The 24,004-nt window shown below is 46.4% G+C and overlaps 1 protein-coding gene across 1 annotated transcript in view; it reads left to right on the top strand.

Annotated features, from left to right (window-relative positions):
• Positions 1-229: 229 nt before the first annotated feature.
• The window catches only part of XYLT1 (xylosyltransferase 1), a 369,232-nt gene continuing 345,457 nt past the window's right edge, over positions 230-24,004 (top strand). Inside the window, exon 1 of the mRNA XM_034939970.3 lies at positions 230-669. Within this exon, the coding sequence (XP_034795861.3) occupies positions 301-669 (369 nt within the window). The 5' untranslated portion in view covers positions 230-300. The remainder of the gene's footprint in view (positions 670-24,004) is intronic.

The raw sequence follows: 24,004 nt of genomic DNA, 5'->3' as shown, positions 1-24,004 counted from the left end.
GCGCCCGGCGCCCCCCTCCGCGGCCTCCCCGCTCCCGCCTCCCCGCCTTCTCCTCCTCCTGGTGACGTCCGGGTCCCTGCCCGTCTGAAAACTCCGCGCCGCGGCGGTGGAGGCGGCGGCGGCGGCGGCGGCGGCAGCGGCGGCGGCGGCGGCGGAGGAGGAGCAGCGGCGAGCCGAGGCGGCGGCGGCCCGAGCGGGAGCCCGAGCGGCAGCCGGCGGCCGCGGGAGCCGCGGGGAGCGCGGGGGCGGCCCGGAGCGTGCCGGGGTCCCCGCGCCTCGCTCGCCGGCCGCGCTCCGAAGATGGTGGCGGCGCCGTGCGCCCGGAGGCTGGCCCGGCGCTCGCACTCGGCGCTGCTCGCGGCGCTCACGGTGCTGCTGCTGCAGACGCTGGTCGTGTGGAATTTCAGCAGCCTCGACTCCGGGGCCGGGGAGCGCCGCGGGGGCGCAGCGGTCGGCGGCGGGGAGCAGCCGCCCCCGGCCCCGGCCCCGCGCCGGGAGCGCCGGGACCTGCCCGCCGAGCCGGCTGCAGCCCGAGGAGGAGGAGGAGGCGGCGGCGGCGGCGGCGGAGGAGGAGGACGGGGGCCCCAGGCGCGGGCGCGGGGAGGCGGCCCCGGAGAACCGCGGGGACAGCAGCCGGCCAGCCGGGGGGCGCTGCCCGCCCGGGCTCTGGTAAGATGCCCTTTCGGCTCGCGCCCCGCGGCGAGGGAGGGAGGAAGGCAGCCCGACCCCACGCCCCCCTAGCCCTTGAACTCGGTCATCAGACTGGGACTCTGCAAGCCTACCGACTCCACATCGCCTCTTGCCCCGGGAAGCCGGGTGGGGTCCCTGCCAAGGCTCAGGGGTCGTGGGCTGCCCCTTTCAGAGTCTGAGCACGGACCCCTTGGGGTCTGGGGGAAGTTATCTCCAGCGGGGGCGCTTTGGGGGTTACCGGAGCCTGGCTGGGTTCCTGTTCCCCATCACTCTTGCTGGGGACCCCAGCTGACTTGCTCCGTGCGTGTAGGTCTTGGTGACTCGCTCCCTGCCTGAGTGAGTGGATCGCCCCGGATCCTCAGTCGCTGTTCCTGGGCGGTTGTCGCAGCAGCATCTCTTTGGTTTTTGCCGAGCTGGGTGCAGGCAGTTGAGCCCTCTGTTCGTCCTGGCCTGCGATGAGGGCTGAGCTGGGCGTCCCAAGTCCCCGACCATGCCCCTGAATCAATACTCAGTCCGGGGTGTCTGGTCTTACTTTGGGTCTTCTGTTTCTCTTCTCTGGATGTTTGAGCCTTCCGTCTTCACCTTCTCTGTCTCTAACCTTGCCGTCTCCCGTGCCCTCTGTGACTTTATCTCCTCCCCATCTCCAGTTTCAGGGCATGGCTCCTTCTCCTAGCTGGTTGTCTCTGTCTTTCTGTCTTGTTGCGGCCGGTTCAGGTCACCAGCTGTGTGTCCGACCACACCGTCAGGGCTTCCACTCCTATGGGATTACTTTGCCCTTCGTGGGTGTGAACAGTCAGGGCTCTGAAACTGTTTCTTCCGCAGATCTGGGGCCATCTGGGTGGCTGGGTGGGGAACTGACTTGTCTTCCTACCCTGTCCCTAACTTCTCCAGGGATACCTTTCCCACCTTCTCTGGGCTGCCTTGCCCAGCCTACTGAGCTAGGAGCAGGAGCACATGGGGCAGGAGGCCGGAGTCCCCAGTTCAGAGCCAAAGTCTCAGTTCCCCAGGGGCGTGAGTTCTGCCTTAGGGCATAGCCAAATGTGTTGTGTGTCTGTCTGTTTCTTCATCACACTACTTGTCTGCAAGGATTTGCCTAGCCGCTAAAGGATATTAGACACCAGGGGGATGGTTTCAGGATCCTGAAGACTGAATGCATATTTCTATCATTTGTCACTTTGGAAGTCCTCACTGAAGACTGCCTTAGTACACAGCGTGATGCTTTCTGAGCTGCTAAACTTCTTCGGAGTCTGTGCGACCCTTTCTGCCGGAGTGCAGCTCTTCATGCCTGAGAGCTGAGCCAGTCCCAAGACGTGATGTGATGGCATTTCACGTTGCTGTGTGGGTAGCAGGGAGAAGTCTTTCCCTCATTTGCGGGGAGAATAGTGGCGTGAGCTGCCTGACGGAGAACCAGAACATTCCTAGTGTCCTGCGATCTCTTCTTTACAGAGAGGGGTACTCTGAAACGCTGCCTTTGAACTGTTGGAGTTGATAGTGATGGGTTCCCGCAGAAATGCAATTAGAAGTTCTTTGTGCATCCAGAGCCCAGGAGGTGGGGTGGGAGGGTTGTGGGTCGTGTCCTGCTGGTCCAGTGTAGGAACGTGTAGGGGAGACATGGTGGGGGAAGCCTGGGGCTTACTGTATCATTTGCATCTGGGGGTCAGAGTGGGTTCAGGAGGTACCTTTAGGATGCACGTAGCACCTGTTGAAACAAATGAAGAGAAGGAAGGAGGCAGGGCTAGCTGATTTCTTCATAGGTCCCCGGCATTGTGAGCATCCACCCCCAGCCCCTCTCTGTGTGCTCGGCTCAGTGTTTTACTCTCTCACACCCAGCTCAGCCTCTGAGAGATCTGCGGTTGGGGAGGTAGGTGGGAACACACTATTTTCCTTTTTACTTCCTTTTGGAATTGCAGTTCCAGCAGCGGAGGTGCTTTGCTTTTCTGAAACTCTGCTTCCAACTGCAAGTTCAGTTACTCTCCCCAAATCTGCATGTCCTAATGTCTCAATTTCTTTACCTTCCAAGATGGACATTTATGTATTTTTTTTCTTTTGGTTCTCTTCTCTTCTTGGTAGCTGTCTACCATGCTGTTGACTGTTGTCTCTTGGGGCTTTGTATTTTATTTCATTTGCTTGTCTCCTTTCTTTCCTCTCCCCCCACACCTACTCCATGGCCTGCTAAATCCTGAAATCACAGTACAGACAGGCTGGCTGGAGCCCGGGGTCTGTCCTACTCTGACTGTGCCCACCCAGTTCCTGCCCTTCCATGGAGCTCCAGGAGACCAGAAGGGGGCAGGCTGTTCCCAAAGTCTGGTATAGCTGGAGCTTGGGTTGCAGGCAAGGAGAGGACCAGACCTTTTCGCAAGCAATAGAGGCCGTTGAAGTGTGCAGTTTGTTTCCAGACCCTGCCGAGGCTGCCAGGATGATGCTTTGGAGGGAGATTCAGGAGTGGGACATTTAAAGAAACAAATCCCCGTGATTTTCCAGATGGCTCTTGTAGAGAGCTGGTTAGACACATGCTTAGAAGAAGATGCTTTAGCTCAGTGCTCTGTTGCAGGTGGGGATGGGGTGGGTGGACAGCCTTGGCTCTTGCACGTAGAGGGAACCTGTGTCCTGGGTTGCTGGTGGGTGTGTTGCAGAGAGTGTCAGGCAGGCATTGTGTATAGGGCATTTCCTAAGCCAGATCTTCCTCCTTCCTGATGCCCACAGCCTCAGAGCATTTGTCCTTTTTATGTTTGGGGAGCTGCGCTTCGGTGGAAGGCCCTGATTGTATTTTTGGTGCACTTAAGAAGCCAAGAGGAAACACCCCGTTTCTCAAGTAGACAGAGTCAGAGGGCATGTCCATAAAAGATTTGCAAGCTCTCCTTTTCCTCTCAGCCTCTTTCAAAGCTCTTAAATATTAGAATTATTGGGTGGATTGCAGCTGTTTTGTGGCTGACACTGATTCCTTCACTGGGTCTCCAGTAAGCTGTGGATTTTACTGTCATCTCAGAATTTAAGAAACAGATGGACTCCCTTATAAAGGGAGGAAAAATATTGGGAGAGCTGTCACAAGGATCAGCCTACAGGTTCTGAATAGATTTTGGAGAAAATGAAAGAGAGCTGCATGTGTTAATGTAATGAATGTTTATTTTCTTTCCCTTAGTGACTCTCTTCTTGAAGTCCCCACATTTATTGCTCGTGTTCTTAGATAAACTGTTACTCAGTAAGTTTCATTTAAGAAATATAATTTTTTATTACCCTTCCTACCCCCCGCCTGCCGCCCTACATAAGCATACAAAGTAGAATGGGGTTTCTGTATTATCCGACCCCTTTGAAATGTTGATTTTTCGGCAGAAATTCCTCATGCTTCACATTACTCAGATAACTCAGGACTCTTTTAGACATCAGCAGTGACTTTGAAAGATCGGTTCACTGGCTTTAGATCACCTCTGCTTCTAACAGCCTTGGAGGTATAGCTTTTCTTCCTATCCAGATGTTCTGAGACCACAGAAAACAGGGTATGTTATTGATGGTTCGTTTTTTTTTTTTTTTTCACACTTTCAATGGAGTTTTGTTTTGTTTGAGCGACGCATTACACTTTGTATACAGAAATATGCATCATCGAATAATATTTATCTTACTGCAAATGTTGCCATCTGTTTATCATGGAAAGTGTTAAAATAGATAAATAAAAGTAGAAATAATATACATAGGTATAGATATGTTTGTAATATGAATTCTAATATATCTATGTATTCACTTTCCTTCCGGTCTTTTCATACTTTAGACGTTCTCTTCAGTTTATCAATTCATTTTTAAAAAATCTTCCAGAAGGTTGGGTGGTCAAAGGCTTGCTATTTTTCACCTAGGAAGCCAGCCATGGCATAAGTTCTTATTTACTGGTGACTGTTCAAGTTTGATTCATGGTTTTAATAGAAGAGGAAATTTGGTGGCTTGAGTTAAAGCAGAGCTTTGACATCATCGCTTCATTGTGTATGTGTGTGTGTATCCTCAGAAAGCAAAGATATCCTTAGGGATATCTCTGAAATAAGAGTCTGCCCCCCACACCCCGCTCCAGGCTGTTTATGATCCATAAGGTCATAAATCCATCTATATGAGTGTTTCAGTGCAGAAGAACTTAACACGCACACCTGTTGGACTGCACAGGTGAGGTTGAGAGTCTCTATCTTTTGACCAGTGCTACCTTAAGAGCTGCCACTTATGATCTCTCTCTTTCCTTTTCCTTTGCATTTCCCCATTTCTGCGGACCCAGATCCCCATCTACCAGAAACAAAGAGAAAATGCCTTGGGGAAAATAAAAAATAACTAAAAAACAAACTCGATCTTAACAAAACCTGCATTCTAAGGAAGAGGTGTGGGAACAGGAGAAAACGTCCCAAGAAGTATGTGCGAGGCCCCGGCACCAATGAAAGAGGCCTCTGTTGAGTACCCTCAGGCCTGACATACCTGGGTTCACCTCCTGGCTCGGCCCTTTCTCATGCCCCTAATCTTGGGCAAGTCACTGTAATTTTGGTCCTCTGTGAATCTGAGCTACCTCATAGGGCTGTATGAGGATGAAATGTAGCAATATATGTGAACTCATGTGGGCCTGTTCCTTAATCAGTGTTCAAAAATGAGCTGTTCTTAAAAGGAAATTCTTGGTATGTTTGAAAATAAGGAATTTCTTGCAGTTATTCATTTTCTCATACAGTGTAGGGTGCGAGTAAATCCAAGGCAGTAGAATGAATATAGCTGTTTCTGTGTGAGCAGGACGGAATGTGGTAGAGGAAGGAGTACTGACATTTATTGAGTGCCTGCTGTATGCCAGGTGTCATTTAGGTATTTTGCATACGTTAGGTTATTAAATGCTCACCCCCCCCCAAAAAAAAAACACAAAAAATTTCCAGGAAGGAAGACGGTATTACACAACTGATAAAAAGTTAAAACTAAAGACACCCAACTAGAAATCGCTGGTCTTATGATGGCTTGTTACGTGGCAGGAATAATGGAGGGATTTGTAAATGTTACCTTACTGTCTTACTGATTTCTCCCAACTTTGTGGGATAAGACTTTTGCTGTCCCCAGGAGGAAACTGAAGCTCAAAGAAGTGAAGCTGCTTGCTCATGAAGTTCACAGAGCTGGGGAGTAGCAGAACTGAGATCCAAACCCAGGCCTGCCCCTTTCCAAAGATGCCACCTTTCCGAGTTGCGTTCCTTTTGCATGGTTTGTTGAAAAACCCTAAATGCAACCATGCACTCCCAAAAATCTTTTTTTTTTTTTGGAGACAGCATCTTGCTCTGTCACCCAGGCTGGAGTGCAGTGGCGTGATCTCGGCTCACTGCAACCTCCGCCTCCTGGGTTCAAGCAATTCTTGTGCCTCAGCCTCCTGAGTAGCTGGGATTACAGGCGTGCACCACCACGCCTGGCTAATTTTTGTATTTTAGTAGAGACAGGGTTTTACCATGTTGGCCAGGCTGCTCTCGAACTCCTGGCCTCGTGATCTGCCCGCCTCGGCCTCCCAAAATGCTGGGACTACAGGCCTGAGCCACTTTGCCCAGCCCCAAAAATCTTTATTCTACTTTTCTCACTTCTTGTTGCAGATTCCTAAAAAGTTACCAACCCTAGAAAAGAAGCAGACATGCAATTTATATTGAATCAGACCCCTAACTCATGATGCAAATACAAGGGTAGTAATAATGATAATAATAATAATAATAATGACTGCATGGCAGTTATGATGTGTTAGGTGGTTTTAAAAATGGATATATAATAGTTTGACATATTTTGGGGTACATGTGATATTTTGATAGGTTCATATAATGTGTAATGATTAACTTAAAGTATTTGGAATATTCATTACCTCCAACATTTATCTTTACTTTTTTGTCAGAGACACTGAAATTCTTCTCTTCTAGCTCTTTTTTTTTTTTTTTGAGACAGTTTTGCTCTGTTGCCCAGCCTGGAGTGCAGTGGCGCAATCTTGACTCACTGCTACCTCCGCCTCTCAGGTTCAAGCAATTCTCCTGCCTCAGCCTCCTGATTAGCTGGGATTACAGGCACCCGCCACCACACCTGGCTAATTCTGTTTGTATTTTTAGTAGAGATGGGGTTTTGCCGTGTTGGCCAGGCTGGTCTTAAACTCCTGGCCTCAGGTGATCCGCCTGCCTTGGCCTCCCAAGTGCTGGGATTAATAGATGTGAGCCACTGTGCCCAGGTCTTCTAGCTATTTTGAAATATACAATAGATTATTGTTAACGATAATCACCCTACTGGACTACCAAACACTAGAGCTTATTCCTTCTATCTAACTGGATTTTTATCCTTCCAATCAACATCTTCCTCTCTACTCCCCTAATCACCTATCTACTCTCTATCTTCTTGTCATCTACTTTTTTTAGCTCCTACATAGGAGTGAGAACATGTGATATTTGTCTCTAAGTGCCTGGCTTATTTCAGTTAGTATGATGGCCTCCGGTTTATTCATGTTGCTGCAAATGACAGGATTTCACTTTTCAACAGCTGGCTAATATTCCACTGTGTGTGTATACCACATTTTCTTTATCCATTCATCCACCGATGGGCACTTAACTTGATTTCATATCTTGGCTATTGTGAAGAATGTTGCAGTAAGCATGGGAGTGCAGATAGCTCTTGGATTTATTGATTTCCTTTCCTTTGGATAATTAATCCTTTCCTGTGTAGACACTGTAGTGGGATTGCCAGATCACATGGTAGTTCTGTTTTTAGCTTGTGAAGAACCTTCATACTCTTCTCCATAGTGGCTGTACTAATTTACATTCCCACCAACGGTGTATGAGTGTTCCGTTTTCTCACGTCCTCACCAGCGTCTGTTATTTTTTGTCTTCTTGATAAAAGCCCTTTCAGGTGGGGTGAGATGATATCTCACTGTGCTTTTGACTCACAGTTCCCTGGTGATTAGTGATGTTGCGCATTTTTTTATATATCCATTGGCGATTCGTATGTCTTCTTTTGAGAAATATCTGTTCAGCTCTTTTGCCTGTTTAAAAAATTGGACCACTTGTTTTTTTGCTGTTGAGTTGTTTGAGTTCTTTATATATTTTGGTTATTAATCCCTTGTCAGATGGGTAGTTTGCAAATATTTTCTTCCATTCTGTAGATTATTTAATTTGTTGATTGTTTGCCGTGCAGAAGCTTTGTAGCTTGATGTGATCCTGTTTGTCTGTTTTTGCTTTTGTTGCCTGTGCTTTTGTGGTCTTACCCAAAAAAAATTCTTGCTCAAGGTCCTGAAGTGTCTCCCCAATGTTTTTTTCTCTAGTCGTCTCATAGTCTCGGGTCTTAGATTTAAGTCTTTAATCTATTTTGATTTGGTTTTTGTGTATGGTGAGTGATGGGGCCTAGTTTCATTCTTAAGTTTATCCATAGGTAATGGTTATCCCGTTTTACCAGCACTACTTATTGAAGACTTTCCTTTCCCCAGCGTCTGTTGTTGATGCCTTTGTCAAAAATGAGTTGATATAAAAGTGTGGGTTTATTTCTGGGTTCTCTATTCTGTTTGCCAGGCACTGTTCTAAACCCTTTTTGTGCATGAACTCATTTAATCCTTCAAGCTGTGTACTATTATATTTTCAACAGTCAAGAATTGAAGTTGAAATTGGCTAGAGAGAGGAGTCTTGAATTCAGCTCTCTCTAACCAAGGGAGAAGGGGAGGAGGGGGCAAGAGGATATTGTTCAGGGTTCTTTGGCCGGGGACAATGGCCTTTCTTTCAACCACAACAGACTTCCTGCTGCTCCATTCCTTCAGACCGCTCTGTGGTTGGCCCACTGAGGAACCCACCACTTGTACCTGAGAGCCTGGGTCTGCAGCACGCTGGAGAGTTACCTCAATAAACATGCAGTGCGGATCATCTTGCACACACTTCCTTCCGCCTGCAACAGAAACTACCCGTTTGCCCGCAGATGCTCATCAGATGGTGCCCATGTGCTCTCTGGGTTCGGTTGCCCCCTTCCCGATTGGAAGCCAGAGGCATCACAAAGAAGATGGGTGTGGGGTGGGGTGTCACCTTAGCCCTGAACCTGGACACTGGCATTATTAGTGTCAGGAACTGCAAACCCAGACACCCTGCCAGATGAGGAAGGGGTGGGACCCATTCTCAAGCTCTGTGTGTGTGGACGAGGGTGTCTCATCTTTCAGGGCCACCTAGGGGCAATGAATGGATTTGTCCTGTCCCAGGCCTAGTTTGTCCCAGCCAGGTGACTACTGCTTATCTGGACATCTAATCCAGGCTAATGTGTCAGTGGATGCTAATGAGGTAATGTGGTAAGAGGCATTTGTTTCTCCTCCCAGGGCACGCTTTGCCATAATTTTTGGCCACAAGATGTGTGGTTTCAGTTTAAGATGAGTTTGTGGGGCAGAGAGGTTGATGCAAATGTTCCCTACCCAGGAGGCACAAACATTGCAACTGTGGTGATGATGAGGTGCATTCATCGAATGCACCAAACACTGTGGAAGGACTAAAAAGACATGCTTTTATTGAATTCTTATAACATCTGGCAAGTTAAGAGCTACTATTTTCATTTCTGTTTTACTGATTGAAATAATGAAAACTAAGGCAATAAGTTGGATGAAAATTAAGCAGATGTGAAGTGTCCAAACTAGAAATTGAAGTTGGGTGGTGTCTCCAAAGGCTGTGTTCTTAGTCTACCCAGTTCAGAGTCAGTAAGTCCGTTGACTCTAGCCCTTCATTCTCCCCCTGCCTCCAACCATTTATGCATGCATTTGTCCACCCATCCATCCATCCATCCATCAGTCCATTCATCTGTTTGTCTGAGCATCCATCCATCCATCTATCCATCCATTCATCCATCCTCTGTCCATTCATCCATCCATCTGTCCATCCATTTACCCATCGATCCATTCATCCACCTATCTACCCATCCTCCACTCCTGCAGTTAGAAGGTACCAGTCCCTGTGTCCAGCACTGGAACTACCTTGGTGAACAGGACCAATGTGCCTCCTGCCCTCCAGGAGGACCAGTCTAGCAGGCAAGAGTTAGAGCCCGTGCTGATAAGTGGCCGATCTCTAGGGAGATCACTCTCACATCCTATCCTGGTTCATTGCCTATACCCTTTCCCATGGTGACCTCTTGAACACACAAGGGAGGTGTCCTCTGGGAAGGTCAGGGCAAGGAGTAAGTAGTATGATTCAGAACCCTGGGAGCCCTGAGGTCTCTGCCATCCCAGAACTGTCCATGAGGCCTGGGCTGCTCTGCTCATGGGGCCCAAGCTCTTCTTCTTGTAGCTCATGAAACAACCCTGGAAATGATCCAGGGGAGCAGATGGGCAGATGCTGTGGGGCCTGGGAGGCAGGTCATGTGATGTTGAGGAAGAAGACAGTGGTCTGACATCATCGGTGGTATGGCACTTTGCCTCTCTGGAGCTCAGTCTCCTTGTCTGAAGCACAGGGGCCATGATGGCACCTACCTGGCAGGGCTTGATGGTGAGGCACAGCTCTGGGTCATGGTCAGTGCTCTGCTCTGCCACCTGATGCAGCCACATCGTAGGAGATGTTTGCTAGAGCCAGGAGGACTTTCAAATCCATGGCCCGTGGGTGGGTTTGATTTTGTCCACATGGTGTGTTAGAATAAATAGGCCCTGGAATTTAAAGATTAGGATATGCCGTGAGATAGTGTAGATTTTTGGAATTCTTTTAAAAGTCATAAGATCCGGCAATACAGGGTCCACGGTGCTTGCTTGGTGTTAAACAGCCAAGCTGAGGAATGGTGATACTGCAGACCCACTGGGTCCCCAAGAGTCCTCCTAAGATCTCTCCTGTCACCTGTGCCACCTGGCTGGCCCCTCTTGGCTGTTGAGTTTGCAGCCCATTTGGAAGACCTCTGTGTTCACTATGAAGACATAAAAATGAGCATCTGTGGTTACCCTATTCCCATGTGGCTTATTCACTGCACTTATTTGCCTCTCACTGCCTGTGCCTTGCCCTGGCATGATGGAGTCTCCCTCCCCGCCTAGCTGGTGGTGGAGACCCAGAATATGCAAATTCTTATAAGCATGAGGCCATCCTGAAGGCAAATGTCCCCGACAGAAATAGAATCATGCATTCCGCAATTTGATAAACCTGTTTCCCCTCTGCAGGGAGTGTGAGTGACAGCCTCCTTTGAGTCATCTGCCCCTCACTCTGTGTTTCCCGTGACCTTGTCCCCCAATAACACGCATTGGGAAGTTGGGAGTCTTTAGAGACAAGGGGGAGGTGGAAAAGTAGAACATTCCTGAGCACCTTGGCTTGGTCCCAACGCTGTCAGGGACGGACCGTGACTTTCATCTCTGTGTCTTTTTGGCACTTCATCAGATGATGCTAATAAGCCTGCCTCCCTCCCCGGGTTGTGAGGATTAAGTTTGATAAACAGATGAGAAAGTGCTTTGAAGCTCAGAAAGCCCCATGTGAATGGAAGACGGGGCTCATGTCTTCAAGCAGCACAATGTGGGAGTGTTCAGACGGGGTTGTCTGCGTTCCTTCCTCACAGCGTCTTGTAACCCGTGGGGGACAGGGAGAGAATGAATGAGTGAAATCCACTGGAAATTTCCCACCTACTCATCCATTCATTCATCAGATACTGGTTGGGGTCTGCTGTGTGCCAGGCCTTATGCACAGCGGGGGGAAAGACAGATGTGACCCTGCCCTCATGCTCTTTATGGTTTGGGGGCAGGATGACCTCCCAATAAAAACAAACAAGAACATTGCAAAAAATCAGATTGTTACAAATGCAGCGAAGGAAACCATTAGGGAGCTGAACGAAAAGAAAGAGCTGTGGATAAGCATTTGTTTTGGATGGGTGGATTTATTTTACTTATTCAGGGGTAAGGATTTATTTTGGATCATGCCTTTTGCCATAGTAGTCCTAAACGAGCCCCAGGAATCCAAAATATGGTATAGACACCAATCGTGATGCACCAGTGGTTGGAGGTGCTGCAAGGGCAGATATTCTGTAAAAACTCTTTATAAAAAGTTACTATTCATATCTGTACAACATTTATTCACTTCTTAAATTTATTTGTTAATTTATTGAGACAGGGACTCCTTACGTCACCCCGGCTAGAATGCAGTGGTTTGATCTCAGCTCACTGCAACCTTGACCTCGCAGGCTCAAGCAGTCCTCCCACCTCAGCCCCCTGAGTAGGTGGGACTACAGGTGCGTGCCACCATGCCCGGCTAATTTTTGTATTTTTTGAAGAGGTGGGGTTTTGCTATGTTGCCCAGGCTGGTCTGGAACTCCTGGGATCAAGTGATCCTCCCACCTCAGCCTCCCAAACTGCTGGGATTACAGGCGTGAGCCACCACGTCTGGCTCACTTCTTAAATATTGCCTGCGTTCTTTTAGTTGCTTTTTTCCCAACAAAACCATATGATACAAACATTACTCTAAATATACAAGTTGATGAATTCTCACAAACTGAACACATCCGAGTATCCTAGACCAGGAATCATAGCACCGACAACATCCCAGATGCACTCTCTTCTTCTTGGGTGAATATTTAAAGAAATTATTAATCGCTGTATATTTCTTTAAATGTATATTCTGGAAAATGCAGAAATATAACCAGCCAATCAAAACGGCAGCTTCAACACTCTTCTCGTTTAACATGCAGGTAAAGTGGCATTTAAGTAAGAAGAAGTGGGTTAACAAAATGAAAACACATAAGCAAACTCTAACTGGATTTCAAATCCTGATTGCAGCTTGGTTGGTTAATGACGATCAAGGAAGTGCTGAGATGGCCAAGGTTTGGTCAATGTCAACTTAACCAGTTTGAAGAGTCTTTGCTCCTCTGGTAAACAGCTGTGCTGTTTTGTTCTGAAGTTCAAGTGGAAAGGATTAAAGTTAGATGTTAGGAGGAACTGTGCTCTGGGTCCCTTGGAAAGGAATTCCCCATTGGAGGCCCTCTCTGATGTCTGCATTGCTCCCACAGTTCTGGAAAGTAATGGCCCCAGAGCTCCCCATGCCTGTCTTCTGTGACTGAGTTCTGGACATTTCATGTGCGTCTTTTGGATTCACTGTGCATTTGCTTCACGTTGAGTATTTGTACTCTATTCCTCCAAGTGTTGGACATGAAATTAGCATGATGAATGGGTCCCCAAATGGGCCAGTAATGACTACATTAACTTAACCCTGAACCAAGACTCTCCTATTCAGAACCAGGGTAACAGAACCGCAGTACAACGTTAGCAGCAATTCAAAAGGGCAACGGAGACAACCAATCATTTCATAATGAGCGAGGGGAGAAGCAATTAAAGCCGGGAGCCCAAGGACGGCATGATAATTTTGCAGAGTCTCAGCTCTCAACCAGACTCACGTTCATAAAATAAACAAATGTTTTTGGTAATGGAAAGCTAATGTATACATTATTTAAGGATAGTATTAAAACCAGATTAGATGGATCAAGTAATACAACAGTTACCTCATTAAGCATCCTTTCTTTGGGGATGTGAAAAAGTTATTCTTTTTTTTCTTCTTCTTTTTTCCTTTTGAAATGGGGCTTTATTAATTAGAGATGTAATGGGAAATCTTATTTTTTTCCCCAGACTAGTGGCTGTTTTCTGTTTATTTTTTAATGGAGGACTATGCTTTGCAGATGTTCTCTTTGAAATAAAAGCCTATTCATTGTCTCTCTTTTGCACTTTCTTTTATCCCAGCTCAAAAGGGGCAGCTGTTATGAAAGACACTGAGAACCCCGTTTGCTTGTCATCAAGTATTGCAGATGATTCTGTTGTGGATGTAAAATGCTCTTATTGCCTGCTTTTTCTTGTAATCCTATTGAGGGATAGTTTTCAAATTGTGACGTCTGATTTTCTCTTGTTTAGCAGGTGAGTTAAAGACAGAAAGCAGGGAGAGATGTTAAGCTAAACGTCTCCTAAGGAAGGATGTTCAGTGAAAGACTGGGTGGTTTGGAAATGGGTAGAAGTTAGGTTATTCATTCTTCTTTGGCCTGGAGGCTGACTGCTGTTTGGCTTTCTTTTAGAATTAAAGCAAACAAAAAACGCACAACAGCAACATTTGGAGGAAACTGACTGTTTATTGGAGTGAGCAGGCAGATACAGCCCTCCAATGAAGGTGGGTGCTAGAAAGCAGCGATGGGAAATACGTAAGCCAGAAGGAAACCTAGAGCTTTGTGAGTCAGGTGTGGGCTCCAGATGGAATAATGACAGCATAGGGTCCTCTTCCTCCTTTCTTAAAGAAAAGGTAAATTTTAAAAATCAAAACTTGAATTAGTAGCCAAAATCAATGATTTCCAATCCAAATCAAATTTAGAGTGCCTATTAAGAAATTCGAAATTCTGGTCTTCATTCCCAGAGGTAACCATTTGAGTGAGGGGGGATGTGGCTGCCTCCTGTACACGGGCCCACCAGGTCACTTTGCTTGTCTGTGTTACCCACAAGATGGCTGTTGGGGTTTGAGTTTGCAACTTTCAGAATGATAATAATAATAATTGCTATTATCTATTAGATGTCACTACGTGGCAGGCACTGTGCTGTACTGAGCAGCGTCTCCTAGATTATCATTTTAATCATTATATCAGCCTTATGATGTGGCTGCTGATAGTATTCCCATCTACAGATGAGGAAATTGAGGCATAGAGAGGGTAAGAAATCACCTGCAGTCACAGAGCAGACTTGGAATTTCAGCTCAGCCAGTGTGACTCAGGAGCCTGTGTGTCAAATGCCATGCATGTGCCGCACAGAAAGATGTAACAACTTCCATTAGGTTTTCTTCAGAAGGACACTGCCAGAAAGTTGGTACTGTTGCCGGGCGTGGTGGCACATGCCTGTAATCCCAGCGCTTTGGGAGGCCTAGGTGGGAAGATCGCTGGAGCCCAGGAGTTCAAGACCAGCCTGGGCAACATAGTGGGACCTCGTCTTTACAAAAACATAAAACAATCAATCAGCTGGGCATGGTAGCATGCCTGTAGTTCCAGCTACTTGGGAGGCTGAGGTGGGAGGATCACTTGACCCTGGGAGGTTGAGGCTGCTGTGAGCCGTGATCGCACCACTGCACTCCAGCCTGGGTGACCGAGCAAGATCCTGTCTCCAAAAAAAAAAAAAAAAAAAAAAGGTTTGTACTGTTTGCCCGCTGCAAAGATGGAACCACTGACACCCAGCAGTGAGTGAACTGAATTGCCCAAGATCAAACCACCACATAGAATGCACAGAGTGACTTATTGCCTGTAAAAAAAAGTCGAGTGTGAAACTGACTGTGGACATGGACATCTAGGAAGCTGAAAGTCTGGCTCTGGTAGAAGTACCCTCACCCTGATTCCCATCCTCTGTGTGCACAGAGTGAAGCTGGGGTGACGGCCTCCACCTTCCATCCATAGTCTTGCAGCAGAGAGGTAGCACCTGACACGTAATATTTTGATAAGTTGCTGATTTGTATTAAAATAATAATTACAGTGATAATTACAAGCATGGATTTCACTGAGACTCAGCTGCTGACGGTGAGAAAAAATAATTAATTGCATATTCTCTGGAAATCAAATGGAAGCCAGACCTGGCCTTTTTCCTTTGTGAGAGTCCAGCGCAGGTTTTGCTGTAGGTTGAAGGCCATGTATTTTGCCAGATGCTGTTTATGTTAATAGTATTGATGGCAGATTTCCATGCGAGGAGTCGCTGGTAATTGGGTGAACATCATCTTTATGCGCAGACGCCGCAGAAAATAGCCTGGCCGGATTCTGATGGTAGCACCATCCCTTAAACCATGAAACAAACTCCACCCTGGAAGTAAACACAATAATAGAGGAAAACAATTTAAATCTACCTTTTATTATTTATTTATTTATTTCTTTATTTAGAGATGGAGTCTCACTGTTGCCTAGGCTGGTCTCGGACTTCTGACCTCAAGTGATTCGCCCACCTAGGCCTCCCAGAGTGCTGGGATTACAGGTGTGAGCTGCTGTGCCCAGCCATTATTATTAAATATTCTTAAGTACTCTAGCATTGGTGGGTACCTGGCCATCATGAAGAAGTCATAGCTAATTTAATTTGATTGCTCTCGTTCTCTTTATACTTCTGTTTTTGAAGCTGATTGAATTGTAAGCTACTTTATTATAAAAACTTGCTAAACTTCTCTTGAAGTAGAACATGCATGAGAAAGAATGCAGAAATCATGAATAAACAGCTCCAGAAAGGGATCACGCCCAACTAACCAGCACCCGAATTCAGAGCCCACCAGCCCCCGGGATCCCGGCCATGTCCACTCTGACCCCTTGCCTGCAAGGATAGGGTCTCTATCGTGACTTCTAACCCCACCAGGTACTTTTGCCTCTTTTTAGAAATGGAATCATACAGTCTGTACTCTTTTGTGCCTGGTTCGTTTTGGTTAACATTGCGTCTGGGAGTTTTATCTCTATCCAGGGTTGGCGAACCCCAGCTTGCAAGCCAAATCTGGTCCTTTGCCTGTTTTCATATGGCCTGTGAGCTAAGGATGGATTTTATGTTTTTAAATAGTTGCGGGGGGGGGGGGAGGAAAGAATGATATTTTGTGACGCGTGAAAATTATATGAAATTCAAATTCGTGTCCACAAATTGACTGGGCATGGTGGCTCATGCCTGTAATCCCAGCACTTTGTGGGGCCGAGGTGGGTGGGTCACTTGGGGCCAGAAGTTTGCTACCAGCCTGACCAACATGGTTGAAACCCCATCTCTACTAAAAGGTACAAAAAATAGCTGGGTGTGGTGGTTGATGCCTGTAATCCCAGCTACTCAGGTGGCTGAGGCAGGAGAATCACTTGAACCCGGGAGGCAGAGATTGCATTGAGCCAAGATTGTGCCACTGTACTTCAGCCTGGATGACAGAGTAACACTGTGTCTCAAAAAAAAAAATTGCAACCATAAATAAAGCTTTATTGGAACACAGCCATGTCCATTTCATTTATATATCAGCTATGGCCGCTTTTGTGCTATGACAGCACAATTGAGTAGTTGCAACAAAGACTGTATGGGCCCTAAGCCTAAAACATTTACTATCTGGCCTGTTACCAAAAAGTTTGCTAACCCTATATCTATATTGGTTCACAGAGTTGTAATTGTTCATTTGCATTATTTCATTGTGGAATATACCACAATTTACATATCCATTCTGTTTATGGGCATTTGGGAAGTTCCCAGTTTGGGGCCATTATAAATAGTGCTGCTGTGAACATTCTTGGGCATCTCTTTCGGCAAACATATGCACACATTTCTGTTGAGTATATACCTAGGAGCGGAATTAATTTAACTACTTTTTTTTTTTTTACCAATTGATTTGACAATTATATTTTAATTTGGAAGTCTTACCTTTCAGAGTAGGAAGTAAAGCACAGTAATACTTTCAAATGCTGAAACTCTGTAACAAGGCTTATTTTCATAATTAGTCTTGCAAAATTCAGAGTCCGTAGAAACAGTTTCTTAATTGTCCATTGTTCTTCCATTCTTAGTCCCTTCTAGGCTGTTGGGAACAAGCCCGATGTCAACTGCTTTAGTTGCTTTTGGGAATGGTGCCATCATTTAATTTCTTATACCAAAGCCATATTGTCCACAGCGCTCTTATCTTTATTCAGCAAAACAGGTTTGGCAGAATTAGGTGTTTTTTTTCTAGACGTCACTTTCTGCTTTGATTGACTTCTGTTTATCTCTGGCTTTCTGGTTTTCTTGCTGGGAAGCAGATGAATATAGCCCTGTGTCCCCAATAAGATCTCTAGCCTTCAGTAGCGTGTGTCATTTTACATTGAAACTCTGTGCTGAAATATCCCTTTGGGGACTGCATATGCTGTACACGGCCACAGCATCGGAGCACGGAGACTTCCCCGGAGGTGCTGCCTCAGTGTGCGTTGTCAGCATTGTTTAGAAATGCAGGATCCTGCGTCAGTTTCTGAATGCCGGTCACTTCCCATTTGCTGCTCCACTTTTTGGACACTAGCACTGACAGGGTTGGAAGAGTAACATTAGGATACCCTAGGATCCACCCATCTTTCAGGTTTGCTTGGTGCTGGCTGAAAAATGACTTAATATCCTTTCTGGGGCTTGTCAAAGAGTCCTGTCCGTTCTTCTCCTAAGCCAACCCACTTTACCAGGAGTAAAGCCCTAGCTGTTGTAGGAGCCTGTCTTCTGATTCTGCCTGGTGCGATGAACAAACTTAAGGAATGTCACAAGAGAAGAAGGTCAGCTGCTGTTTTAGTATTACTTTTGGAATGAAATTTGAATTTAGTGCAGAAAGGATTTGTGGACTTGAAACCCTTGGGCTCAGCTAAAATCTTTTCTATGTGACTCAGGATCTGGAAGCCTCAGTTTTCGTCTTTAAAATAGGGCTGCAAAGCTGCAATGCTATTGTGGTTATGATTCCAGGGTGTGGCATTCCCAGATGTGAGAAACTTAACCCTTAAATTCTGGTAGTTTGCCTCCTTTCCCTTTAGCTTAATAGGTTGTCTTTTTCTGTTGGAATATTTACTTTTGTTAAGGTAAGACTAGAATTGTAAGTATTCATTGAAACTCTTTACAAAGGTGTGTGTGTGTATGTGTGTGTGTGTGTATTCTAGGGGAAGAACTTCTCTTTTTAAAGACTACTTTCTAGATGTTCTAACATGTGCTAATTACAACTGATAATTAACTTGGTCTAAAAAGAATCTTAATAGATTTCAAAAGTAGAAATCTTCCAGGCTTCCTTCATAAAACAATAAGATATATTGAAAATTAGCCTCTAAAAGACAATCGCATAGAAATTTAAACAATCAAAACTCTTCTAAGTAATTCTTAGATCAATGAATAGATTAAATTTGACATTTCAGATTACATATTGATTAGGGAAAATGAAAATACTTCATATCAAAACTTGAGATAAGGTTAAAACTGTGCCCAGAGGAAAACTGGTAGTCTATTTTAAAAGCACTTTAGGTTTTGACATTAAATATGAAAGAGTAAAATAATTAAAATAAAAGTCCATTAAAAAATAATTGAGGCTGGGATGGTCTCGAACTCCTTGGCCTCAAGCCACCCTCCTGCCTTGGCCTCTCAAAGTTTTGGGATTATAGGTGTGAGCCATGGTGCCAGGCCTGAGACCCTGTTACTAACAAAAAAAAAAAAAAAGAAAGAAAAAAAAGAAAAAAACTGAGAATCAAACAAAAGAAAGTAGGAAAGGGACATTAAGAAAAATAAAGGCAGAAATTGACAAAACAGAATGCAAACACGATAGTATTAATTCATGAGATCCTTTAATGACCCAACCATACAAAGTGCTAATTTCGTTCCTCTTAGGGTTAGAATCTATGAATAGGCTGTAGGTTCCTTAATTCTCAATGCTTGCTCAATGCTTCTCTTATAGCAATTGAGTAAGGGAACCTGTCAGTAGCAGGAGGCACCACTGGTTTCATGTTATTAGGATGGGCGGGTTAGGGGAAGTTATCACTTAGCCTGCCCACATCAAAGCACAGCACACTTCATGTACCTTTTTTCTGCTGATCAATTTCCTCTCATTTTTAAGAATAGTTAAGAATGGCAGAGTAGCTTATCATTTTGTAGAATACCTGTAGTGTCCTGCAGGTTCCCAGTGAACTTTCTCCCCAGTTTTCATGCCTTACTGTGTCTTGTAAAGCCAGGGTTTTCCTCATTACTGAGTGCCTTGAGCTCTGGGGAGCAGGTCCCTGGGGTGACGGGCAAGAGTCTTCTATCTCACTAAGCTCAAGGCTAGTCCACAGCAGAAATGGGAAGCCGACCTTGTTGGTTTGGAATTGACTTTGATGTCCTCTCAGCAACAGCCATTGATAATCTACTGTGTGTCACATAGTAGAAGTTTTCTATGAGTGCATTGCTTTACAGATGTACCCAGGATGTTTGCAGATACTTATTCATTCACTCAACAGATTTTACCAAGAGCCTACTAGGTGCCAGTCACTGCACGGGAGCTGGGGTTGGAGCAATGGACAAAACGGGGTCCCTGACTTCCTGCAGCTCAGGTTCCGATGGAGGGGACAGTGAGTCAGGGAGAAGGGGAGGGTCATCTGGGAAGGCTTTTCCAACAAGGTGACATTTAAGATGAAACAAAGAGAAGATAGTCCGGCATGGATTGCGGGGAGAGGAGGTAAACAATGTGGTCATTATGACAAGGACATGAAAGTCATTTGGGAAGAAGGACAGGAACAAGAGCCTGCAGGGGCTTCCAGGCCACCGTCAACTGTTTTCTGGGGTGAGGTTCCCAACAGCCCTGCTAATGGGTTCATCATCTCTGTTTTATTAAAAACCTAGAAAAGTTGACTGGTTTAGAAATTACAAGATTTGGAGGTGGAACTTGAACACTTGCAAAAAGTTGATCACTTTCTTTGAAGACAAAAATCACTCTGTCCAACAACCTTCTCAGAGTCCCTCTGCAGTTATTATCACTCCACCTCCAATGAAAGAACATTTGTCCTTTGCATGCAATGGCTTTTTCGATTCCCCACCTGCCCCTGCAGAATGATGATGTCCCCAACTCGGAACTTCTCTCCCTCATCTCCATGTCAAAACTTACGTGTCTTTGGTCCTGTCCTAAGGTGTTTGATTTTGAGGGTGGTGGTGTCTTACACTCCCCTCAGCTTGGTAACACTGATCTAGAGAGATGGCAGATGGGGGCTGCCTGACCTGGCAGCAGTGTCTGTCTGTGATGGCGGGCTGTGCTGTGCTGGAATGTCTTAGTCTGTTTACGACGCAAGACAAAGTGATCTCGACTTTCAGGAGTCAGGATACCTGGATTCCAGAACCTGTTCTGTGTCTCGCTTGGTGTGGCTTTGGGCTGCCTGCCTTTCAGGTTCTCTGTTTCCCCGTCTTTAAAATGGTCTGAGGGATTCTGGGTCCCTTGTGCTCTGAACTTTTAGGTCTCTTGTGGTTACCTGTGCCCTGATTGCACATGTCTCTTCTTCCAGCTGTGTGTGTGACCCACGTGTCCTTTCCCACTTCCATGTGTACGTGGCTGTTTTGGTGTGATTGTCTGCAGAAAAGAGTCCTTTCCTCCCAGTACCTCCCACTTCTACCTAATAATAAACTCTAGAATCCTTCTCACCTTTTTTTTTGTTTGTTTGTTTGTTTGTTTTTGAGACGGAGTCTCGCTCTGTTGCCCAGATTGGAGTGCAGTGGCGCAATCTCAGCTCACTGCAACCTCTGCCTCCTGGGTTCAAGCGATTCTCCTGCCTCAGCCTCCTGAGTAGCTGGGATTACAGGCGCCTGCCACCATGCCTGGCTAATTTTTGTATTTTTAGTACAGGTGGGGTTTCACCATGTTGGCCAGGCTGGTCTTGAACTCCTGACCTCAAGTGATCTGCCTGCCTCCACCTCCCAAAGTGCTGGATTACAGGTGTGAGCCACCACTCCTGGTCCTTCTCACCTTTTATTAGTAACTGCCATCACCATCATAGCTGGTCTTGGATTCATTAACTCCATCAGGTTATTCCCAGTGGTGGAAACAGTGAATGGCACACAATAGGTGCTCAGTAAATATTTTTGTTTCCTTCAGAAATTGCCTGGAAGATCAGATGACATGTCTTAAAAGTGAGAGCTATGGAACCCCACTTTAAGATGACATTTTAAGATCCAAAGGCCAAAGATATTCTAGAACAAGGAATCATGCCTTGTTCCATGGGTTCTTGTCAGCTCCTCACCCATACTGATGGCACCTTAAGGTCCACCTGTGTTCTTAGTAGTTGATGCATAGTCCTGTTGATGATGATAAATAATAGTAATTAGCAGCTACCATTTATTAAGCACATACTACATGTTAAGCATTTTATATTTAATGCTTCCAACACCTAGTGTTGTCAGCATTGTCAGAGTCACTGTTTTATGGACAGAGGAAGTGAGGCACAGAGAGGGGAAGTAACTCTCGCAAGGTTGCACAGCTCCCCACAAGCCCGTGTGCATAACCACCACGTCACTTGATGCTAAGTCCCGTTGATGGGACTGAAGACCAGCCAGACAGGGGAGGCGCCCTCTTCCAGGTGCTGGGCCTGCCCCATCCCCGCAGCCCATAGGGGAAGTGTCCACAGCTGCAGGCCTGGCAGACATCCAATCTTCTACCCTCTCCAGGGGCTGCTGTTCTCCATGCCGGTGGAATTGCTGAGATCCTGCAGACAGCAGTGAGAAGCTGGCTGCTGTCGTCAGAGCCTTTCCCCAGGATGGGGCTGCAGATTTGGCCCCAGCCCTCCTTTGGCCTGCTCAGCTGGCCTGGGGCAGCAGGAGAGAGTGGAAGAGAGGCATGAACTTGCTTTCATCAGAGGGAGCCCAGGGCATGCTCTGTGGGTTCAGAGGAACTTCCTTGGGCGTGTGGGTGAGACCAGGCATGGCATGACACTTATATGCCACTTCCTTCTCCACCAAAACGTCCCTCTTTGTCTCAGTTGGTGGAATGAAGTGCAATGCAGTAGAGAAGCACAGGGACTTGGCGCCAGGGTGCCGGAGTTCGCAGCCTGGCTCTGCCACCCAGCAGCTGTGTGACTGAAGTCTTTGTGCCTCAGCTCCTTCATCTGTAAAATGGGGATGATGATGAACCCACTTCAAAGGGTTGTCAGGAGAAATAAATGAGTTAATACATGCACTTCATTTAGCACAGTGTCTGGGCGTGTATTAAGCACCATAACATGCTGTTGCTGCTGCTTCCTCCTCCTCTTCCTCTGCCCTCCTCCTCCTCCACCCTCCGCCCCCTCCCCCTCTTCCTCCTCCCCCCTCCGCCTCCCCTCATCCTCATCTTCCATTATTATTATTACTGTTGATTCTTGTAGGAGGAGGAGGAATTGGATGAGGGAGATTTGCCCGGTCAACTCTGCCTCTTCCTCTCCCTCCTTCCTCTGGAGCTGTGTGGGGACTAGATTGTGTTGCTGGCTGTGTGGCCTGAGGTCAGTCACATAGCTTCTCTGTATGCATTTTCCCACCTAAAATGAATACAGCAATTGTAATAATGATAATAATGATAATATGCTTCATTTTAAGATGCACATTTTTTACTGTGTCGCCCAGGCTCACAGCCATTTTATTTTATTTTTGAGACAGAGTCTTGCTCTGTCTGTGCCCAAGCTGGAGTACAGTGGCGCAATCTCGGCTCACTGCAACCTCCGCCTCCCGGGTTCAAGCAATTCTGCCTCAGCCTCCCAAGTAGCTGGGATTTTAGGCATGTGCCATCACGCCTGGCTAATTTTTGTATTTTTAGTAGAGGTGGGGTTTCACCATGTTGGCCAGGCTGGTCTTGAACTCCTGACCTCAAGTGATCCACCCGCCTTGGCCTCCCAGAGTGGTGGGATTACAGGTGTGAGCCACCACATCTGGCCAAAGATGCACATTTTTAATATTTAGTAAATAGCATTTCTGAAATCTGGGATGAATTTTACAATTGATGTGTATGATTCCTTAATGTTTCAGCACACACCCTTTTGCCCCCAAACTGTTATTCAATCAATGATGCATGTCACAAGTGACAGGGTCTTACAATGAAGCACAGAGGCCACAGTGTCCACAATGTGCCAAGCAAGGTACTGGGTGTTTTTTAAATGCCTCATTTTTTAAAACTCTTACTGCAGCCCCAGAAGTAGGTACTCATATTCTCCCATTTTACAAATGTGGACATTAGAGGGTGAAAAAGTGGCTTTCGTGGAAGGTCGCTTGTTCACACAGCAGAGCTGCTATCCAACCACCCTCCATGGGTCTTACGACATAGGCTGAAACTCTTTTTCCAAGAGCATCCCATAAGCACCTCTCTCCTTCTCCCTGGGATGTAGGAATATGTTCCTAAAGACAGCTTCAAGCTTCTAGGATGGAAATGCTAGTGGTAGTCTTAAAATATGAGCCCCTGCCAAGTTCCAAATGTCTTTGACCCATGAACTCAGCAGCAGGACGGCATGTCTGGGAGACCCTCCCAAGTCATGCTTTGTGCAGGACACAATGTTTTCGGAGCTTAAAGCGTTTTATAAAATAATGTGGGATTTGTCCCAGAGCCTGGCACAGGGTCTAGAATGCTTGAGTCCTGTTTTCCACTTGGATTAAACTAAGGTCAGACATTCTGCCCCAAGCCTGAAATGTATCACGTGGGCTGGGAGCAGCCCCTGGCTGTCAGGTCCCTCCCAGGCTACAGGCACCCAGGGGACTTCCCATCTGTCTCTCTGTCCTGTGTTGAGAGTGATAGTGGTTGGTGGGCATTGGGAGGGTCTTAGGGAAGAGAGGAAATAAATAGCAGGCCGCCTGACAGTTTAGAGCAGGGCTGTTGGGCAGAGTCCAGAAATTATCTTGCTAACAGTGACAGTCTATGAGTTTGTGCGGAAGCGAGGTCGTGAATAATTGATTGCTGCTGACTGAGTTGTGAAAACC

This window comes from Pan paniscus, chromosome 18, assembly GCF_029289425.2.
Source record: "Pan paniscus chromosome 18, NHGRI_mPanPan1-v2.0_pri, whole genome shotgun sequence".
Taxonomy (NCBI): Eukaryota; Metazoa; Chordata; class Mammalia; order Primates; family Hominidae; genus Pan; species Pan paniscus.
Note: the sequence above shows the minus strand (reverse complement) of the source record. Positions and strands in the feature narration are given on the sequence as shown.